Source organism: Buceros rhinoceros, unplaced genomic scaffold (genome assembly GCF_000710305.1).
Source record: "Buceros rhinoceros silvestris isolate BGI_N320 unplaced genomic scaffold, ASM71030v1 scaffold25954, whole genome shotgun sequence".
Lineage (NCBI taxonomy): Eukaryota > Metazoa > Chordata > Aves > Bucerotiformes > Bucerotidae > Buceros > Buceros rhinoceros.
The window spans coordinates 12,347-36,331 of NW_010409310.1; the positions used below are offsets into that span (position 1 = coordinate 12,347).

Consider the following 23,985-nt stretch of genomic DNA (forward strand, 5'->3'; position numbering starts at 1 on the left):
CTTTCCCTGCACATGATGCAAAATCTGACTGTTAAGAAGACAATTCTAAAAACTTTGTTGGGCCTGAAACAGATGAATGTTTTTTGGTCCAACCTGATGACACATAAGAGACAACCAGCGTATTTTACAACTCGTCCTGTCATGATTTTAGGTGATGTTGTAATTAACTTTTCCTGTATTCTTTCCAGCAGCTCACACAAGAAAGTACTAGATGTTCCCTTGATATTCCATTATTTAATATAAACGATTCCGTAGTTGCTGGCTTAGTACACTCTTGTTTCACTTAAGCATTTATTGTGGTATTGTTCAGCTGTCTTCTGGCACTCATCTGTGGCACATAAATGTAGCTGGAAGGATTTCAATTCAGGTGGAAGACTAAGTGTACAATGGCAAGTAAGGCACAATATTTCATTGCTTAATTTAGATGCCCCATTTTTTTCCAGGAAATCTACATATCTTACGAAGGGGAGGGAGTTATATGTTAAAAACAGAAGGGCAGGTACCATAATGAATTTAAACTCAGTGAGAGTTTTCGTACTTTTCTTAGTTATCTTTTGCAGGTGCATTTAACAGTTGTTCTCTGACTGGAGGTCTGGTGTACTGAATTTCCTCTAACTTCGTTTGAGGAGCTGCTCACTCAGGAAACTCTTCCAGTCAATTTATCTGACTTCTGTATTTTCCTAAATATATTGCTGGTCTGGACTTGCTATGGCTGAAAGGCTCATGGTTGATCCCTGGCATCGTGGGTAGACAAATATTCTCCGAAAGAGTAAAAATAGTTAGTACTGTCTGTTGCAATCAAAAAGAAACTGATTCAGATCAGATCCCCACTGATGTTCCCGTTCTTTGACAGTGAGGGGCATTATTCTTATAAATGCAGTCCAGTTTTAATTTTGCAGGCAAAGAGACACTTTTTCTTCTCACAGATAAGTATCAAGGCAACTGTTATGTACGTGTTCAGAGGCACAGCCTGGCATACGTGAGCTGTTGAGAGCAGGCTACAGTTTTGTAAATAGTTAGGCTGCTGAGATCAGTATCTTTAAAGTCAGAGTAAGAATAAGTCAGTCTCACTGTTTAAAAATTCAGTGGATTTACAATTTCTTTAGACAATCCTTTAAGAAGCCCTAAGCTTACATCGACAACGAACGCAGGACTTCAGACTGGAGTACAGCAGGTTTTTAAAGGATTACTATGAATATGAACAAAATTATCATACCCATCGGTGATTGATGGGTCAGACATAGTTGTTTAAAAGTCTTCACTGCGCATGCACACCTTGACCTGGAAAGCATAACTCCATCGAAACTCACATTTGCAGTTGAAACTCTGCAAGAGTGATTGCCTCCTGAATTTGATTTGACTTTTATTTGTACATCTCTGCTTGTAGAAACAGAAAATGTAGAAACAGCAGAGCACTGGACAACCAGGCTTATCGTTTCTCAAAGTCTTTGACTCCCACTTTACTGTATAGTACCATTTAGACACATTGACATTAAGGCAAAAAAGTTCTGGTTGCTTTGGCAGCTGTACAAGGTATCAGTATCCACCACTGTCTTCAGCCTTGAAAATAAAGGGACTACAGTAGCCTTATCTAATAAAGAGGTACAGGAAAGCAGGACTCAAGAAGTCCTCAACCTGCAGATACACATTTGATTACTTTTGGCAGGAGTACAGGACATTTAGAATTTTACATGTATTTTTACACGTATTTTAAGTGCATTGGTTTAAAGGCAGTAATTAACAGCACTACAGATTTGATGAGCACCAGATATTTCAAAACTATTGCCATAATTAAATCTGTTGTCACTAGTATACCCAAGAGAACAGCAGATAGGCAAAGTCACTCAAAGGCCTTTGGAAATGGACTTTTTGGAAAAGTATGAGAAAAACAAGGGATGATTCCCAAGTCACCTGGATTTTAAGCAGATTGATTCTTGTAAAATAAAAGACACTTCAGTTTCCCACTAGTGGGTTGCAATCATCTTGTTGACTTTGAAGCTTTTTCTTGAAGATGGATATTGATGTGGATGGCTGGTAAAATATACTCCAGATCTCGCCAGCAGTGGTAACCTCACTGGAATCTTCTGTGTCAGTTGCAGATGGTGTCTGATGGGATCTAGGAAACAGGTGTTAATTAACCGTAGGTGTTAAGGTGCTTGGGAAGCTGCAGCTGTTAGTACGTCTGCATTGCTGCTGCAGCTGTAATGCTAGCAGCACCCACGACATCTCTGACACCTTTTCCTCCTACCCACTGCATAGTTACGTAGGTTTTTGAAGCATTTGTTGGTTGTTTCTTGGCCAAATGAAAGTTAGGTGTTCTGTTGCTAGAATAGTTGCTACCCTAATGAAAGGAGAGACATTAAGCTAAGAAGTCTTTATATTCTGCTACTAATTGCTAATTAGTTAGGAATTAATTTCCTGCTATATTTAAGCCTGTCTGTGGTATGTAAATACAATATGCAACTTCTATGATCTGTTGAAAACTGACACATCATTTCATTCAATGAGTGTCCATCTAGAGGACACAAAAATTACTTGTTATAAATGTAGAGAAATTTAGTAATAAAATTATGCTGGTTTTAATAGGCAAAAAAAAAAAATCATTCTGGTTATGTGTCACACCATTATACAGAGTTTCATTTTTGTGATTATTTTTTGAACCATTTTCAATATTTTGGTAAAAGGAAGTATTAACTGGCCTCTATCTAAGTTCTTTTCTCTGTTCCCCATCTGATTACAGATTCCTCCTTGCTATAGAACATCACTCAGTATCAGAAAGTTTTTTATTCCTTAAAATACAAATCTTGTCTAAACAAGACTAAAGGAAAGATTCTAGCAGCAAATGCTATCCTAACAGACTGGAAAGTTAAAAAAAAAAGTGGCTATTTAGTATCTTTTATGAGGATACAAATATGTAATTTATAACTTGTTTTGTTTTGTTTTGAATATGACCAATCTTACAGTATCAGAAGGCAGAGAAATTAAGCATACCAGGTTTGGTACAGAGCTGAGATGTCAGATCTCCGGGGACAGTTTTGCTCCATACTCACCTCATGGTAATGTGGAGAAATATCTTTGCTATTACGGCTGTAACGCTTAGGATGAGCAGTGCTGTGAGACTGTATATTGTCCACTCTGTGAAAGAGAAGGGAAGAGTTGAGGAGAGAGGAGGAGCTCTCAGTACATTCATTTACTTACAGTTTTTAAAATAAGAATATTGCACAAAAGAAAGACATAGCCTTCTGATGCTTTATTCAAAAGTGTAATTTGAAGATGCCTTAAATCTTTAAGTATTTTCTGCTAAGACTGGCAGAAACCATGTAACTCAGTCACAACTGGTTCTTTTCCCATGCAGAATTGCTCCTTATAAAATTGAATTTAGGGAAAACCCAAAGCAAATACCAGTAAAATTATCTAACTAATATCTTGGAAAGGAATCAAAACTCACTCAGAGGAAAATTTAAAAGCAGACTAAACACCACACCTGAATACATGCTACCAGTAGTAACTCTGCATGTGCAAGGAGATGGCCTAGTTTTGTATCAGTAATTATGTAAGTAATCACTAAGGATGGGGGTTTTTCTTTTCTAGAGTCTACTGAGACCGGTGATCAGTGTTTGTGGTCTGCTATTTCATTAACTTACACTGAAGACTCTTGCATTTTACATTTCAGTTTAGTTCTGGTCATACCAGCAAGTCAAGCAGGACTTAAAGAGCAGCTTGACATAGGGTATAAGAGATTGAGGCTGAAAGGCAGCTGATTTCTACGTCATTATTAGATCACCCTTTCATCTGGACTTCCATAATCTGGCAGAGGGAAGCTACAGCATGTCGAGATGGGAAAAGGGATGGCATTAGAATGCAACTCTGACATATTTAACACACTGAATAGTCTTGCAAGGACCTCGAATTATTAGAACCAAATAAATGCCATCACCTTCAGAATTTCTGCAGCTCAAAGCAGCAAACCAGGTAAGGATTAAGTTCCCTCTCACCCAATGCCCCTTCCGCAAAGCACTGAGTGTTCATGATGATTTTAACAGTATTTTCATAACTGCATAAAACCCAAGTGTGCAGTTTCATCTTAGGTCAGTATGTCCAAGCTAGTTTACATCTAGGCAGCTTAAATGTAGCAGTGGTACCTCAGGCACTGGCCTGGCCCTAGTTCCAGAATATCTGCCCAGGTTCCTAGGCATGTTCTGCAGCCTGGGTACTTTGGGTGTATGCAGCTCATGTGCAGTCATGTCCTTATGCTTCAGATTTGGCATGCAGACAGCTTCAGGTCTACAGAACTACTGGAATGTCCACAGTGTGACCAAGGCCCAGCTTCAATGATATATAAAGGCAGATGTCCAGAGTTGTTTAAAGATAGGAGAGATCAACAGTGAAATTCCCCAAGACTGCATTTCCAGTCTTCCAAGTATTTACAGCTGAACAATTTCCTGTGTGATGTCTTCAAGGTGAGTTCTAGACACGTTCTAGACAATTCTCACTGGCATCTCCCCTGCACCCATTAACTTGCTTCATCCTTGTCTAGTGCTTTTTGTATTACTATTGTAGCATTTGTGAATTTGGAGAATGGGATGCATCCAGCATTCATGCTTTTCCAGACTCTGCAAAAACTTGCCTTTTTTTCAGCACCTTTTGCCATCTCTATGGTATGCACTGGTCACTGAAGCTGAGTCTAGTAAGGAGGCTGCTCTGACTCACATCTTACTCTGATGTGCTTTCATTCGCAAGGACCCACCATCTTCACACTATTTCTTACTGATTTATGCTGAGAAATGAGTTTTGAAGAGTAATGAGAACAGCACAGTTAGTGGTAATTAGATTAAACAAAAATTCATCTGTTAGTAAGAGACACAGTGGATCAGGTAATCTAGATGAAGAGGCAAAAGAAATGGTGACTCTAGATTGTGCCCTGGCAAAATGGTTTTTTTGTTTCCACATTTTCTTGTAATATTACCAGGCATGGAGCTACTAGGATGACTGGGGCTGGTTGTGATGACATAAAGTATCTTTGATGACCGGGCTGCATTGATGCTGAGATTTGCTTGTTCATTTATCTTCTCTAAAAGAGTCTGATTCACTGGAATCTTGTTTTGATGCACATTGTCCTTCACAGCTGAAAACACAAGAGTATCATTACAATAACAATTTCTTAACAGGTGTAATTGGACTTTATTTTGTGCTGGTCAACAGGTGTGTGTCGCTTTCTGGTTTGAGAACTCCATTAATGAAATTATGTCTGATGACAAAAAAGCCTATGGCTGGGGTTCTCAGCATTTTTCTGGATGCTAATTGTTCATCATGACAGTAGGTATACCTCAAGGACTGGAATGGTTTCTCCTGACAACTTTTTGTCTGAGTGTAACAGACTGTTGGAAAGAGCCAAGATAAACCAAGATGCAGATGACTACTGTTTTGTTTTGATTCACCTTTGGCATTTTCCAATCTCTTCTGACAGGCAGGTATGTATAGATAAGATCGGATTTTTTTTTTTTTTTTTTTTTATTTTAAATTTTTTTATTTATTATAAAACAGCAGCTAATAGGAGTATAGACTTTATATTTTAATTTTAAATTTTTCTATTTATGATATAGCTGACTGGAGTATTCCAAATGGAGAGAAATTTTAGCGAAGCTTTCACTGACTAAGCAGTGCCAACAAGATAGATTAAACATCTGTAGATGTGACAGTTAAAATGTTTACTCTTTTTTTTGTCACTTCAGAATTCTCCTGTGTGAATTAAGTGCTTTAATGGCTCATTCAGTGGAAAGACAGAAACAGCAAAGTTAGCCCCTTACCTCTGTATCTGATTGCAAATCCCTGGGCTTGATTGATTTCATCTGAGAAAAAGTACAAAATGACAAAATCCAAAGAGATGTTAAAGGTGTGGGGAGGCCGGTTCTTGCCATTAAAACGTGCTAGAACATCATAGGTATAGCCATCCAGCAATTCCACCATATCTGCAGCATCTTTTATTTCAAAAAGGGCAAAGCTGAAGTGGATTTGAGATGCTCCTGGAACTTGTATGGTCCAGTAACAGACTCTGCCTGTGCCGTATGTGTCAGGAAAATCTGGGGAATAGATCACAGCTGTAGCAGAAGTGTAATTACCGCCACAGGCACCAATAAGGGCTGTGAAAAGGAGAGGGAGAAAAATGGGGAAGGGGGGAAAAGTTACACATTCATTATGCACAGCTTTAGCACTCTATAGATTCTAATACTCAAATGTGACTTGAAGGTACAGACTTGCTACCCCAGCAGAATGCAGTGTGTCTCAAACTGGTGTTCTTTACCTTCCACAGTAATGGAAGCACAGCTCTTATGTTGCATTTGCTTGGGATACACTCATTCGCTTTCATTACTCTGAGACCTACATACCAATCCTAAATACTGCAACTGTCCTTGTACGTAACCAGGTACCCTTTCCCACACACCTGCAAGAACAGGATGAAAGCTAAGTCACTGATTCAGGGAATTCTACTCCATCCCTATCAGGCAGGCAAGCAAGTGAATTAATGACTGCTACTCTCACTGCTGAATTTTTGAAATTTTTTTCATAGCCTTATCAAAAAATCAAATCTTCACAGAATAGCGGAGGATGGAAGGGACCGCTGGAGATTGTCTAGTTCAACTCCCCTGCTCAAAGCAGGAAACATTGTCTAGTTGTCTGGGCAACCTCTTCCAGTGTTACCCTCTCCATAAAAAAAGCTTTTCCTTATGTTTAAATGGATTTTTCTGTATTTCAGTTTGTGCCTGTTGCCTCTTGTCTCTTCACTAGATAACACTGAGGAGAGTCTGCCTTCAGCTTTATATTCCCCTATCAGTTACTTACACAAATTGAAAATATCTCCCTGAGCTGCCTTTTCTCAAGGCTAAACAACCATGATGTCTCAAGCCTCTCCTTGTATGAATGATGCTGTAATCATCTTTGTGGTGCTTTTTAAGCATCCTGTCTTTTGATCTTGTCCACTTAATGTTGGACCTTACCTTCACTAAGTAACTTGAAGAAGATCCTGTTATCAAGTCTAAAGAAAATCTTTTAGATTTGTTGCCTTTTACATTGAAAACAAGTAGACACCCACTGTGTCTTTATATTCCTTGACAACTATCCAGATTCCCAGTGTAACCTTATTTACCAATGAACCCAGAAACTCAAATGCCAGGCAACTGACGATGCATATCTATATACACATATATAACTTAAAAAATACATTGTATATAGATATATACGCATATATGTTTTCATATATATCTCTCTCCCCTAAATACACAATATTTATATATATATGTATGTGAGTGTGTATATTTATCATATAAGAATTTATTTCATTGCAAAATTGTTTGGATCAGAGTTATCACTCCCCCATATCACAGGCTGAAGGACTGAAGAATCAAAGTAGAATTATTTTCTCTGAAAGCCTCATTAAAGCCCTGGAATAAAGACCTGTGAGACTAGAACTAAAGGAAGTGAAGTGTTTTGAAGTGTATCAGTTTTCACAGGCCTTTGAGAAAGAGCTTTAGTAAATACAAACTAAAAGGGAACTTGGAGAATGAGAGCAAGAAGTAGCATGTCTGCCAGAAAAATCACGTGAAAACAATTCTCTTTTCCCGGAGCGAGGCCCGATCATCGCCTGAGCAAACCTCACACTTCAGCGATGCACTATGATAAACACCTTAGAGAGGAACTGCAAGAATATGAAAGAAGAATGGAAAGAATGTGAAAGACCCCAAAGAGGTACTAAGACCCACAGAGGAGTTTGTGTTTAGCACTTACTCCATGCTAACAGAGCTGGTGATTTAATCAAACAAACAGAATTGTTTCTATAGATAGAATATATTGAATTGATAGAAGTGAAATTTGTCGTTGAGATACTAAATCTCCTCTTTGCAAATGGCTTAGAGGTATTGTTACATTTGGCTGTCTTGTTAGTAATTGCTGAATCACAGGATGTTCTTCAAACCAGCATTAACTAAGAATGCCATCGACTAGTATTCCACAGATGCGTCATTATGGAATTGCCCCAATGGAATGAAAATGCTTTCCCTCTCTCATTTCCTTCTAGAGCTGACAGAATTCTGTGTTGTGGGTCTGAATGTCACAGCTTTAGTCCATGATAGCAGTACATGAATACACATGGTTAATGGAGGGGGCTGTGTGTGGGGGGGCGTGTGTACAGAGATCCACGTAAAGGTGCTGGGGATACCACATAGGCTGGAAAAGAGGAATGAGGTGAGCAGGTGTTGCTCAACAGCAAAAGAAAATAAGTGGCAGTTACTAGGATGACCTCTCTTACCTGCCCATAGCTTGCTCCCTTGCTGTTTACCAGATAAGACAGTGCAGGTCCTCAGGGTAACAGCTTGCTGAACCCTCGGTCATTCCAGAAAAGGAAAGCTACAAAGGGAAGCCTTTACCCATTGAGGATTTGGGAGGTCAAGAGCAGAAGGAAACAGAGGATGCTGTAGTGTGATGCTATCTCAACATTGAAAGCAACATGCAACTCTGATGTTTCCTTGGCAGTGAGCAGAGCGTCTTAATTCCTGTCTCAACTGAACTGTCCTTCTGTCTCACTAGCTGGAAACCAGAGTTCTAGAGTAAGAAAATGGGAAGCTTGGTTGTGTGTTCAGAAGGTGGAAAATGATGCTGCTTCTAGTTTTGGCAAGGTAGCTTCTGGACTTTGACTTCTAAGCTTCAACTAAAAAGGTAGCTTCTACATCAGAGGCAGCTGAGATCAGAGAAGCAGTGGTATCTCTGTGCATATTGTGAACTTCTCCAGTACTCCTGGCTATCCTGGGAGTCTGCAGCCAAACAACTGTGTACTCATACCGTCAACCTGTGACAGGACATACAGGACATACCTGTGCCGCAGCCGGCACTAGTATGTATACTGAAAAGAAGAGCAGCAAGGACGATTTCTATGTATAAGAAATTATGAAATCAGCAATGGTCACAATAGCCACCTAACTTGTTTGTACTTTTGTGGTACATTCCTCCTCTGTCTCAATTCTACTACCCTGCTTTGTGTTGTGCTAACTGGGTTACAGCAAGTCTCATCCGGTTTAATAAAAAACCCTAAATTGGTTTAGACTGAATTTTATTTTCACATAGCTACTCTCCAGTAAGATCAGTTCTGAAGGAGTCTTTCTGTGACATGCTGCTTGTGATAGCTGAGTTAGTGCCATTTGTGGGAAGTGAGAGACAATCTCTGAAGCATGAGTCAGTTGCCTGACCAGGCATCATTTCCTGGAAGAACTATTTCACATTATTAATGGCTGCAAATTTTATGCAGAAGTGGAAAGCAGCTTTATTTTATACTGAATTTAGGAGTTTTGTGTGCATCAGTTCTCCTTTAAACCCTTTTCCCTCAATTGCTGAACCTTTGGGGCGTCTGCTTTGGGAAAAACTGAGCCTGTTTCCATACTTACTGTCAAAAAGAATGACTCTGCCATCCCCACCACAAGGCTGAGTATGGTCTCCAAAGCAAACACTGTTGCATTCCGTACTGGCTGCCTCTCCGTATCTCCAGTAGTCAGGATTATTTCCACAGAAACAAGCATAACCTGATTCCATGCCTGCAAACTTTGACAACAAAGATGCATAAGGAAGGGAGGGATGATATTCAAAGGAGTGACAGCTGGAGGTTGAATGAGCAAGCAAGCTGGCAGCAGAATGTGTGTGTTTTAGAGAAGTATGGTTAGTCAGAGGTCAAAGGTCACACCACAAACTGGTTTTGTTTGAGCTGTCACGATGCTGCTTAAGACTAGTGAGAAAGATGGAATGGAGGTCAGTTAGGGCACCTTATCACTCATAACTGCAGTAAGCAAACACCTTCTGGTGGCATTATTAATTGGTCATTTGCCCAGGTTGCTCTGGATGCAGAAAAAGGGCTAGGTCCCCTGAATTGGGAGTGAGACCTTAGACATACTAAAAAAAAAAGGAGGTGGGAAGAAATATGACAGAGAGCTCTAGGCATATTGCCATCTTTTGTGTTTGAAAACATTTTGTAAACGTATGTCAAAGAAATCACCTTAAATTGCTGACTTCGGCAGGAACTGATGCATGTTTGGATAGTGAGTTTATTGGAAGTCTCGCTGGTGCCAGTCAAAGGTGGTGGTTCCCCATGGTCCTTGTAACACCCTAGATTCCCCGGCACTGGCAAGAGTAACAGACAATAGTAACTCTAAAGGTGTGCCTGGAAACACCCAAGACACAGATACTTTATGCGCTACCTGGTTACTAAGCTGCTCTGTCTTGTTGTCTTGTCTTGGTTTTTCAGTATGGGATACGTTACTCTATGCTAGGTCCTTGTCATATTTTCCAAACACGCCCAGGGATACAAGACAGGTGGTGAAATAACATCGTATCTCCTTAGCAATATACTGCAATACTTTGTAGTTGGTTTCTGTAAGCTGCAAGATAAATACCTGGTTGATTTCTCCTGACAGAGACAATTTAAAAAAAAAAGGCATTAAGTTTGGTTTCAGAGGTTTTCTGGGTTTTTGACTATGACCATGTATATTCTAACAATGTAAACTGTCAATGTGATTTCTGACTGATCTTCAGAACAATAGCATTCTGGAAGTTTTCTAAACAAGGTATTTCTAAAGAGGGAACCTAAAGCTGTTTTAGGACAGAGTTTGGCAAGTTTTATGGGATGGACAATATACTTATAGAGGGGAATTTCCTAATATTTAAAACTCAAACTCTGATATTAATTCAAAGTATTGTATTTTATGATATGTACAAAGAAATTCAAAATGAGCAATGTTACCTTTTAAATGAAACATCCATTTATACTGTATTAATACAACACTTCAAGGCTCCTTAGTCACTATGGGAGTTCAGAAAGAGTTCTCCCCTTCAGTGCCTAATTTGTCCTCCACATTTGTTTTAGTTTTTTGTTTTCTGTTTTCTGTCTTTTACACTTTTCAGCAAAACACTGGAATTTAGCCATGACTATTAGAGAGAGGATGTGAGGTACAATACAGTGCTGTACTAATGGCATAAAATTATCCCTTGCCTACTTGTCATATCTGGTTACATACTTGGAATTAAATGTATTACCAGCTCTGTGGTCAGATAATTTTTATCCCTGTGCCAGACTGACATGAATTATTTTTTGTCCCCCTAACCTCCACATCTCTGTATAACATGTGATGCCATCAGAGAACTGTATGAGAGTTTTACTTATTCAGTCATTCGTTACTTCAGTACCCAGTAAACTCTGAACTCTCTCTTGCCAACGTCTTGTGGCACAATAAACTGTTTCAGTTTACTTTCTGAACCATAGGGGCTTTTTGGTGGGGGGCGGAGCGCTGGGTTTGGGATTTTGCAGCCTCTGATGTCTGATAGTATGTGGATTAGCTGTTTTGGGGCTCCTTTTAAACTAGCCACCTCTTGCACAGGTGGCCCTTTTTTTCTATCAGATAACCTGTGTGTCAATAAATTGCTTCAGTATTATTGTATTTTCACATACATACAACAGGAATGCAATGATGCTTTTTGTACTGAGCAGTCTTGTACAGTAGTCCTGAAAGTATCTCCACTGGATTTCTTATACATGTCCATGTGTAGCAGCCATTGAAATAATGCCTTCAGTTCAGAACTTCTATTTGTCTAATTCTGACAAAGACAGTTTTGTCCCTATTCTTTTGGAATATTACATACTGAGCTTGTAAACTAATGCCATCTTACCGTTAAAATTGGAATCATCCTGACATCTGGAACAGTTAACAGGTCTGTCTGAGAGCTTGCTCCCAGACTTAGACTATGTTGCTGATTGTAGCTTCCTTATTTTGAGGTAGAGGGTTAGTGTATCTATTAGTGACCAGCAAATATACTGGCATGTATATGATTATACGCTTCAAGAGGATGATTATAGTATTATAAAGAAGAATTAATGAAGTTGGAAAGAAAATTCAAGTATCTATATTTTTGAATAATTAGATAATGATGCTTCAAATATTGTTCATAAAATAACTTTGAATTCTGAGAACGATACAATTTCAATTCTAAATGCTTGCAGGGAGTTATGGCTTTGACATGCCCTGCAGCAATATGCATATAAGTACTGAGACTTCAAGTTACAGCCTGATTTAACATACCTTTGGAAATCCCCATTTGCAGCCCCACCCCAGCTGAGTACAGCTGGGCAGATAAATCTCCAGGAGTTTACGGGGTTTTTGTACAGTGCATGATTTCACTGTCATGAAAAACCTTCCTAGTTAACCAACCTAGCTCATTTTCCTAGGAGACCTGGGATTTCCTAAAAACACGTATTTTATATATATAGCTCTATTAGTGAGACTCTGCAACCTTGCCTCCAGAATATCAGTACTTCAATATTTTCCATTCTAAGAAATCAGATTGAGTAGTTTGAAAACGTCTTACATTTTGTAACTAAACCAAGCATACCATTTGGGTGTATCCTAAAACAAGTCTCTTTGGAGTTCAGCAGTATTTTAACTCTTTCTTGTATCTAGCAAACAAAATTATTGTCATGTGATTTGGAATAAACAGTAGAAGCATCAATCTAGCCCCATAGTGAACAGTAATTTCTATGCCAGTGCACAGTTCTTCAAATTACTTTGATGTCAAGTCAACAAACTACATGAGCCCACGAATATATGCTCAGCTAAAACTACTTGATCCCACATCAAATACATGATTAAACCCTCTTCTGACCTGGGACAATCCACAATGCACACGCGTATACTGTTTTTGATAAGCCAGTTCTTCCTAAGGCTACTGCTGGGCTGGTTCTAAACCTGAGACCCCGAGTTGCTATTGAAGGTAATCAGAGTATACAGGATAAGCATAATAATAGAGGGAGATCATTTGCAATATGAGTTGGAGAAGAGCTAACTGGCAAACATTGCTTTTATATCAGAGCCACAGTCACCTCAAAATTACCGCTTTTTCAACAATATTTTTATTAGAACAATATGCTCCTCATTCACACTATATTAAACTGAATCAGGATTTATGCATAGGGAGCCACTCAATATAAATCTAAAACAAAACAGCGTACATTTATGTTTGTGGAGCAGCTCTGCAAATAAGACTCTGGAGGTCCTGATACACAGAGAGCTGAATGTGAGCTAGGAGTGTGCCAGGCAGCAAAGGTATCCAACAGGCCCGTATCAAGATTAGCACAGCCATCAGCACTTGCTAGGACCACATGAAGACTACTATGTTGAGTTTTGGTCCAGTGCAAGAAAGAAATTAATTGTCTGAAGCAACTTCAGCAGAGAGCCAAGATACTCAGAGGGCTGGAGCACTCATCCTGTAAGAAGAAGCTGAGGGACTGGGCCTTGTTCAGCCTGCAGGAGAGAAGGCTGCAGGGGCACCCCTGAGCAGCTCTGCAATACCTAAATGCAGGTTGTCACAACAACAGAGCCAGGGTCTTCACAGTGATGTATTCTGGACAAGAGGTAAGGAGCTTCATCTGAAACAAGAGATGTTCAGACTGGGTGTAAGGAAAATCTTTCCACTGTGAGGGCAGTCAGGCATGGGAACAAGGGCCCAGAGAAGGAGAGCACTCTACACCCCTGGAGGCTGTCAGAGCCTGACTGGATAAACCTGGTCTAATCTCAGAGCTGGCCCTGAGATTTGAGCAGGAAGTTGGACGAGATGATGGCCTGAGGTCCCTTCTGACCTAGGTATCCCACAACCTTATGTGTATGTAGAAAACTATATATATGTGTTCGTGTGTGTGTGTATGTCTGCATATATATATATAAAGCAATGAAGAATCAAAAGTATTTCTAGATAGGTAGTAACTGTTTAGTTACTCTGACCTTTAAAAATCTCCAACATAATCTTTGCCTTAATTTGCTCTTCATGTTTATCCTACTAAAGAAGCTTGGCAAAAATGAGGTAGTAGTGTTCTGTGATTACTGTTCATGCTGATCTGTGATGTCTTACTGTTACGCTGTCTTCACCCATTTGTATCTATTTGTTCTCTTATGCTTAAAAGGTCACCTTTTTTGTGCAAGCATACTATTTTTCTTCTAAGCAGCACCTGACATAATGAGGTCCTGGCAAACCAGAGCTACTGCATATTATATGTTAAGGTACACGTATTAAAACATGGAGTTAATTCCGTTGAGCTCAAAACCATGTTCCAGCTATTCTACGCTCATCTAGCTGTCTTTCAAGAGCCTCCCAGCGATTTGCAATGGTACTATGGACCTGTATACAGTCTCAAATTGTACAAACTACACTCTTTGTTCTTGTGTTAAAATGTATACAGGTAAATATAACTGTGTAACTTACCTGGCTCTGCCGTTTAACACTTCATCAATATTTCAGTCAAATTTATTACAAGACTTGCATGCACACAGTAGATATGATTCCACTAATGAAATCTGTTTATGGTAAGACTCATGTGGGCCATAAACTTGGTAATGCAATTAAGTGGGTCAGCAAGCTTTTCTTTCTTTTACCTTTTGGGATCGTTGTTATTTCCTTTGAATTTCAACCTAAACTCATTAACAGAGAGACCAAAAATGTCAGGAATAGCTGTGCCATTGCAAACAAACCATCTAAAGCATTAAGTTCTGAATTCTCCATATGAGATGCACATGTTCTCTCAGGACTCAGTGCTGCCTTCTTGCCTTTTATTTTGTTTGTGTCCATTCCAGTCTGCTTAGCAGGCAAGCCATTAAGGAGAGGAGAGGAAGAAAAGGAAACACTAAACTCCTATTGGGGTAACTGACCCTGTCTTCTGTGATTATGACCATCTGTCCTCATCTAAAATTGCTAAATTCTGTATAGCATGTTTACACATGCAGAATGCCAGAACTCATCTCTGAATGAAACATTTAGTGTTACATATAAATATTAGTAAATGAGACACATGATCTAATCATGTGAACATCATCATCATAATGAAAAATTCTTAACTGCAGACTTAATTATTGTTAGAGTGAATCATTGCATGCAAATCTGTAGGCAATCAAGACGCTTCATGTTGTTGGCATCATGGTGATATTATCTGGGTATAGTTTATAGGTAAATTACGCTCCAGATATTTGACTTTTCCAGGAGTAAATATAATTATGGAAAAAAAAGCTTATATAAGACTTTTTTTAACTTCTTTAAAATCTTCAAATAGGATTTCTTTACACAATTGCTTTCTTGCTCCATCACGAAACTCAGTTTTTTATTATGCATTTCACAAGTCAATTTTGATGGTCCTATGATTTAGCATCATGCTTACTGAAAACAGAAAATCTGGCAAAGAATAAAAATCTTTTTTTACTTAGGCAGCTTCACAAACCATGAGGTTTGTATTAAGACTTGGAAGGGCTTGCAATGTACAGTTTGTTCTAAATTGCTGCAATTCCTTTTTCTAGTATCCAGTTTCAGTGCAATGCTTGAAGCAGCTGCTACTGGTCAAAACGACATTTTGTAAATGTAAGTCTGGATTATCTGTGTAAGTAAGTGTCCAAGTTTAAATCCTCTGCTCCCCACCACAGAAAAAATGAGTGAGGCTGGTTTTAAAAGGATCCTTTGTGTAGAACAAATGGAGTGGAGAGAATGTGCCTTTCAGCTTTTTTACTGGTGCCATATCCAGAGAATTTGTTAACATCTGTGGTCTTTAAAGAAAATGCAAATTCTTTATTTTAGACCAAGATAAATTTCCTAATTAGGAGGGTCACGTTTCCTAAACAGGACCTGCCATATTAGAAAAATAAGATAAGATGTACTTTGAACAATGAGTATTAGAGTGTTGAAAGACTGCATTTTTTAAAGTAGACTCCTTAACCTGTATTTAAGTCTAGATAAAAGTCACCTGACTTCAGGTCACACATATATTTGTTTGCCTAGCTTCAAGACATGAATCCCTTGCTCACATTCATAAAAAAAGAAAAATGTGGACAAAGTAAAAATCACTTTGGATCCATTTTTCTTTGTTTGATTTTGTTTTCTTAACTTCAAGCAAGAAATGTACTTCTCCAATTGAAAATATGCCTATGCAAGGCCAACTGCTCTGGTGCTTAACGGTACACATACACAGCAGTTATCTCCTAGAAATAGTACTTGTACAGAAGAAGTTAGGAAAGCAAGTAAATGCATTAATAAAATCTGTAGTTATGGTCACTTGTTAATATGTAAAACTGGAATATCTTTTTAACATTTAGGCATATTTTAAAGAATGTGATTCTTAGGAGTTCATCCTGGGGCATTCAGGAATGAAAGGTTTGGAATGTATTGACACAAATCACGACAAACCCTTCACATTTTTGACAATGTAAATAGTGATTAAATAAGCTTGTTAAATCTAAAGACTCGTTTAAAATATTGCTTAGTCTGCAAATGAAAATAAGCTGATTGGCCCTATCCTAGTTTCAGTTTGAAAATCACTACCCACTGTTGTAAAGCTGCCAATATCTGTTCAACAGAGATGCAGACCTAAAAAAATTGCATCATACTCTTACTTCGGCAGGATGGAATCTCACAGTATTTCCAATAAATTCCATCCTCCTGCTCTGCAATGTAACACCATGGGCTGACATCTCCATCTGGGTTCCTGAAAGAGAAAAATATAGAGTGAAAAGTCATCAAATGTTTTCAGAAACCACATAAAAATAGATCTTACTAAGCTTCAGCATCACTATTTTTGTTCTAATACCTATTGAATATTTAACCCACTGGACTTACATACCAAGAAAAATGCAAAAGGGGTCAGAAAGTTCAGATAACTTTGGTTATTACAGTACACAGCAAGCATAAAATGCTAGTAAAGGCTAAAACATAACTTATTTTTTCTTTAAGTCTAACAGGTGAAGGACTATTTCTGGACAGTACTGAGAGACAGGAAGATTTTAAGCCCCACATCCTGTGTACAGGTTCCTTAGACTCCTAGACTTGATATTTGCCTTAGTGAAAAATAGTTCAGACCCCAACTTCTAGTATGTATGATGACAGAAACATCTATCCAATAAAGTCTTCTGGGAAAGACTGAGGTTTTTTCTTCCCCCTTAAATAAATCTGTTCCAGTGACCTAATATATTGATGGATAAGATAATTCCTTGTGTGTCCACGATTATCCTCTGCTGTTGTGTATCATCATTTACAAATGCATACCTAACGAGTCATTAGGTTATTTAAAGCTTTTTCGATGTACACTTTGAAAAAAGATCAATTGAAGAGAATAAATTGTGATTTTGGTCAGCCAGGCTGAAATACAACCTCTTCTTGTAACTGCAAACATTTTTTATCATGTACTTTGGCATGAATTCTACAAATGAGACCTCCCTTACACAGAAGTGTCAGTTCGGCTGCACATTGTCATTTGGACATATTAACAACTCTGTGGGAGATCAAATTTTAGAACTGCTGGGGATATTTTTTTTGTCAACAGAAAGCTGAAGACAATTAGTGGATTGAGTTCAATTTAGCTGACTAAAATGCTGCTAGTTAGGCTTTCAAACAGACTAGTAAAAGCAGCAGATGAGGAAAGCCTAAGACTAGTGTGCTAGGAATTTAGGTGTACTGGCAGAGCTTCTGGTGGCTAAAGAAAGCAGAAGACTAAATTCAAGGAAAGCTTGTACTGAAAATAGCACAATATTCCTTGTTTTCACAGTTATAGGAAATTTTGCATTTACACCTGCAGGACAGAAATTAGATGTCTGTAACTGAAACATGGGAACGGCAGTCCAAACATAAATGCATTAAAATGCAAGGAAATGGCAGAGAAATGTGATGAATGTCTTCAGAAATCATTGCCTTGGACCTCAAAAGTGCATACAGTTAGAAAACATCTCCATAAACTTCAGTCTGCATAATTTTGTTATGGTTGAATTTGGTTGTTTAGTGGAACAATATGAGGTATTTCCGTCTTAACAGGTTGTTTTGCAGTAAACAAAATATTCTAAGAAAGGACCACCCATGGAGAGATAACATGCTTCTGGTTAATGTTTTAAGTGTAAAATTAATTATTCAAATGTTATGCCTAAAAATTGAGCCTCAAAGCAATGTACTGTGACTTAAAAAAGCCTTGTGAGATATGTGTTGCCTCAGAGAAAGGAAGATCAACTTGTCCATTATCACCAAGCAAAGGAATGGGAGAGAAAGTGCTAAAACAGTGCTATCTTCACTCACAAGACCGTGACAAGATTTTCATGCTAAAGATATGCTCTCACACTCTTCAAACAGTGACTGTCTAAGCTTTTTTTCAACAGAATGTGAAGTTTAAAAGCATCCTGTGAGAATACTCCTGGGCCAAGTGATACAGCGTAATGAAGGAAGCAGCTAACCTTCCAGTCAAACTCCATCTCAGAAAGGATGATCTAACACCTAGCAGACTGAGATTTAAAAGCTGTATTTGGTAATCAAGTAATTTCTCAGGTTTACACACCAGATTATAGGCTTCTTGCTCCTTGTAACATTTACCAAATTCTCATTTGCTAAGTAAAGTGAGACACTAGTAAGGATTACTTGAATACCTGGATAAACAATGAGTTGTTATGCACATTTCTGCATAACTTGAACATGTTTTACTTTGTACTAACCTAAGTATTAGCCAGAGATGACCGCCAAAACTAAGACCCTGTAGATACAGTCTACCTAGGGTATTGCCACACAGGAACAATCAAAATTACATTCTTGATTCTGCTGTTTGTATCAGAGATAATTCAGTGGCCATTAGCCTTTTTATAGCTCCCAATTAGTAAGCATACTGAGATACACAGCTCTCTACATGTCATGAAAATGATCATGCATTTGGTGGTGCTGGGCTGAAGGAGCCTACGAAGTTAGTGTGAAATGTTTTTGATGGGACAGTCCTTCCAGTGCTCACATGCCAGTCTGATTAACTAGACAGCTTGATGCGTTTATTTGGTTTCCAAGGCATCTTCCATTTTCTAAGGCAAATGCCTGACCTCTTTCTCTTGTAGGTGTATTTTTCTTTGCTCCTGTAAGATGCTGAACTGATTCAAAGGGGAGTCAGTTCAGAACTTGGCAATAATGCTTTCTCCTTCTATGGCTGAAAAGAGAGTCCACTGGTGCAACACACTCAACAGTGTTATTTTGAAGGATTGCTGCAGCCACTGAAAAAAATCTTGAGTATGTCTTTTTCTTCCCTGTCCTTCATCAATGTTCTTCAATGAGAAATATTCTCCTAAGTCATCACATTCTGTGGAAATGCCACTGACTTCTTTCATTAATGTGCTATCTGCCTGCTGCATGTATCAAGACCTCTTTTCTGTGCTTTCTTATTGACTCCACCAACTGGCTGGCTCTGTCTCCATTGTATTTTCTTGAATGTCTATTTCTGATTAAATACAGAAAAGTTCTTGGATCAAGAACCAGGACCCTATGTTTGTCACATAGCAATTGTGCTGAACTCCTGCATATTAATTTTGTCTCATTTATCCTGATTTAGATTGTGATTTTAGTTTTTAGATTTAGATTTTATAATGAAATGATTTCAACATAAAGGTGGCAAGTGTATAGGATCTGCCCTAGAAAGGCTATAAACTGGTAAGTAAAAATATCTTTCAGGAGAATTGAGGTGTGGTTTGAACCTTCCCACAAAGGAGACATTAGAGCTTTTCTTGCTATACCCCAGGCAATGCAATTCTTAATCTCCTAGTTTAAACATTTCTGTCCCCATTACCCAGTGAATAAGAGACATCACTCAACTTTACATGCATCCTAGATGAGCTGATGATTATTACTGTTTAAGGAATGGATCTATCATCAGGTTATTCCCTACGTACTTCCATAGCAAGTATAGATGGACATAAAAACTTGGCTGGTCAGTCCTACAAAAGCAGAATTGCCTGCATGAATGTTGCAAGCTGAGAAGAGTCTGCAGAACCTAAACATCTCTGAACTTCGGTTCTTATTTGGCTCCTAAATTCTGAAATTCTTACTTAAGTTTCATTCTGAGTTCTATCCATAGTTACGGAGGACTTCTCTAGAAGACAAGGAAATTAAAATGGATCTGCCATGGTTTAAGCTGGTATTGTAACCATTGACAGTTGAGCTTCCGAATTCAAGTAACAAATCTAAGTCACTGAACAGCTCATGCTCACTGTGAATTTTTAGTGACTACGTAACTTTCATTAGCACAAAACTTGGAAATATAGTATGTAACAGAACCAGGCCTGTGGGTGAGGACAAAAACCATAGTGTTCCAGAAATTCTTAAGAGACATTCAACAGTGCTCCTGTACTTCTGACTTGGATCAATTTTTTTGTCTTCACCTTTTCATTTAAGTAATCTCTAGTCTTTCTTCGTCATGCCAAATTATATGGATATATGATATGGACTTTGGGTGAGAACAAGAATGAAAAAGTTATTCTGCTAATGGTGCTTGTAGATCCAGGGTACTGATTACAAGCTAAAGCAAAACCTGTTAGATATCCATGGTTCTGACATTCTTCAATGTATGACAGGAAGTTTCTTAATTTTGTGTCAACTGTTTAATATAACACTGAGTATATAAGCAATGTTAGTAGCAATAAGATACTTCTTACCTGCAGTAGTTATGCTCTCCAAGCCCTCCCTCCCCATTGGGATATTTCAAAGTGTTATAAGGATGCTCAAAGGTCTCATTCCAAAAAAGACAAGGTTTCCCTGCATACTGGGAGGTCTGGTTCTGAGTGCCACGATAGTCAGCCCCATTTGCTGTATAACATTCTGGGAAGAAATGGAAATGGAAAAAGAGAAAGAATGTATGTAGGTTTAGTGCTTTGCTGTTCTTCCCTCGCCCGCCACCCCATCCTTAAGAGACCATGCTTTCACTAATGTGTTTCCTGCATTGTTTAGGCCACTAAAGATGCCATTTGGGATTTAGGTTTTCTCTAGGAGTCAAATATCTATTGAAGAGATTATGACTTCATTACTTTACAAAACAATTTATAAGACGGTTAGGTCCGAAGAGTGGTTAATAAAATTAACATACGTTTTCTAAAAAAGCATACTACGTTTTTTACTGTTTTCCCTGTGTTTTACTCGTTAGCATGAATCTATCACTTGTTAATTTTCTGAAATTAAATTAGATTATGTTATCGGTCTGCCATTTATCAGCATACTACCCAAAATCTCATGCCAGCGTAACTAAACTGTGAATATCCGTACTTTATAAAGTGGAAATTTTTGTAGCCATGGATCTTGCAAACATTTACATCCTGATTTAGAAAAATTCTTAGGCATTTTTTTCCTCTGGCCTGAATTGCCTTAGAAAGGGACTCCTTTGACAGAGTATAATGATGATACTGTGATTTGTTACTAAAGCATTTATACTTTCAGATTAAAACTTACAGGTCAGTATTCTTCTGCCTTAATCATATTTTCTCCCATTTATGTTTGCTTTCCTAGCTTCCTAACACTTAGCAAGTTAGAAATCAAAGCAAAGAATGATTTGTGTAGTCATGAAGTACACTATCCCCTTCTCAGCTGAACTACAAATCTCATGCTGCCTTGCTTTGCTGTGTCTTATAATGACATATTCTGATCAAATAAATACTCATATGCATGAACAATTTTACCTTTACTAAAAACATAAGGTATTTTTGATTAAAATATGCATGTGAGGGTGACAGAGCACAGGAACAGTTTGCCCAAAGAGGCTGTGGAATCTCCATCCTTGGAGATATTCGAAAGCCACGTGGACATGATAGTGGGCAACCTGATTTAGGTGACCATGCTGGCGTAGAGGGATTGAACAAAATGACCTCCAGAGGTCACACCCAACCTCAACCATTCTGTGATAATCTTCCCGTAACAAATAGTAATTACAATTAGTGTACCATAAATAAGTACATATATAATCCATCAATTTATTTAAAAATAATATTAAAATACAAGTCCATGACAATTAAAACTGCTGCATTACCCTGATGTAAACATTTATTTGTACTGAGCAGCATAACTGGAGAGAGTCACAAATGTTTCCTACTAACTGCAGGCTGTGCAACTTTCTGTTTTACCTGATAATATTCTCTGTAGAAACCACCTAACAGCTGCGGAGATGTTCCACTGCCCTGGGGGAAAGGGAGAGTGCTCTGAAGTACTATCTCCTGTGTCTCTCATGAGCTGTACCTCACAAAACAAGGCTAGAAAGACCTGTGTGGCTGCAGTTGGAAGAGGAAAAAAAAAAACCCCAAACCACCACCCGCAGCTAATCCTGATATTAACAGTACACCTTTTTTTGTATTTAGAAATACTGTGAAAGAAGGCAAAAGGTATTATTAAAACCACGCCTTTGAAATTAGTTTAGTCACAAATATCAAAATGGTGCAATTACAATGATTATTTCACAGTTTTATTACACAGCAGATGAAAGCTGATGTTTTTATACCTTCACTGCGCATTTTCATGCCTAGGCAAGTTAGGGTTTCTGTTAAATGGAGTTTTGTTGCTGAAGGCACACAGAAGAGGTGTCTGCACAGCCATTAATGTATACTGCTATCATCCATGGATACAAAGCTAATTTTTAAAAAACAACCTTCAAGTCAATACTCCTCCGTACTGTAATTTACCTGACTGCCTTTCCCATGCAGGAGAGCTACACGCATTTACTTGAAAATGCAGACCTGAGTTTACAGTATTCAGACCACCACAGATATTTGCATAAACATGAAAAACACCACACTTTGAAGTCACCATATGTTGCGACTTTTCAATACCTCTGTTGCTTTGCCGTCTATGTAAAAGTTTTTCTATGTCATAGCTGAAAAATATAAGCTGATGAATTTGGCAGAAAAGAGAGGAAAACATAATCAAACTGGATAAACAAAATAATGAACAGTATAAAGAAGCAGTTGTGAGAAGTGATAAACACTTCCAGAAAAGACGTCTACTTCAGCTTAGTGATAGTACTTTTTTTGCTTCTCACTTCCAAATGAGAAGCAGTATGTACTAACATCTACTCAGAAATGCAAAGAATGCTACAATACCTGAATGTAATCTGACACACAGACTAAACTGAAGTTAACATCAGCCCATTTTAGGATCTGTTAAGACTGGCCCACGCAGTAGCGACTGCCTTTTATTTTCATGTCTTTTTTTTTTTAATAGATTTTCTTCAAACTTCATTGCATTATACTTTAAGGACATTGCACAACAGGAAGAGTCACAGCTCTCTTCATTCCTCTTAGCTGTAGCTTTTTGTTCCAAGACAATAGGTAGCTGTAACCGTGCCTCCTGTGTTCTTCTGCACTACCAAGACATTTGGGAAAAATGTGCCAGCACAGTTGTAGTGAAGCCCCCCTGGCTTTGTTAGCACCTAGATGTGGAAGGACAAGGCAGTGAGATACAACATAAAATCACTGATTATCCCAGAGAAAACTTAAATCAAAACTTTAAGTTACGGAATTTAGCAGCTGTTAACAAATGAAAGATACACGTATTTGTGTTACAGGGAATTTGCTAGGAATTTTTCATTTTCTTAATGATTAATAATAATTCTGTCACAGCACTGGAGTGCAATATTTTCAAGAAAATATTGGCATTTAAAAATCAGGTCCTCATACCTACGTTCTTTTACCTTGCGCAATCTGCTGAGATATATTTTGTACGGTTTTCTATAAATTTCCCAGTAACATGGATACAGATGTCTCAGCATATTCAATATCTTGGCAGTAGACACTGAATTCTTCTATTTATCATACATAGTGATTTTGCCGTATTTTGCTGCACAACAGCCAAGACACTGCCTTAGCAATCTCACTACGAACTTAATATTCCCATTGTGGTGAAGGTTCAAAGTGAATGCTGCATCTGCAAACAGACAACTGTCTTCTCCATTTCAAATCCACAGACTGCACTTTAAGGACAGAAGTTCTAGAGATTCTGGAGAGGAGGATATTAGAACCTCCACTCTTCTTTTCATCTTGCCTACCACTGCTGTAGTAATTCTGTGAAAAGATGAGCTTAAAAAAAAGCCAGCCAGATTTGTCTGCACAAAACTAATTCAGAAGAGGTCATCTAAATAAAAGTCAGGAAAGAGAGGACTCAACA

At 38.3% G+C, this 23,985-nt stretch overlaps 1 protein-coding gene across 1 annotated transcript in view; it reads right to left on the reverse strand.

The window, feature by feature from the left end:
* Nucleotides 1–1,953: 1,953 nt before the first annotated feature.
* KREMEN1 (kringle containing transmembrane protein 1) overlaps nt 1,954–23,985 on the reverse strand; it is a 28,922-nt gene continuing 6,890 nt past the window's right edge. The window contains exons 2-9 of the mRNA XM_010135203.1: nt 20,499–20,661; nt 16,452–16,543; nt 10,034–10,158; nt 9,432–9,585; nt 5,808–6,140; nt 4,967–5,125; nt 3,051–3,135; nt 1,954–2,116 (exon numbers count right to left, since the gene is read on the reverse strand). Coding sequence (XP_010133505.1) covers nt 1,954–2,116; nt 3,051–3,135; nt 4,967–5,125; nt 5,808–6,140; nt 9,432–9,585; nt 10,034–10,158; nt 16,452–16,543; nt 20,499–20,661 — 1,274 coding nt within the window. The remainder of the gene's footprint in view (nt 2,117–3,050; nt 3,136–4,966; nt 5,126–5,807; nt 6,141–9,431; nt 9,586–10,033; nt 10,159–16,451; nt 16,544–20,498; nt 20,662–23,985) is intronic.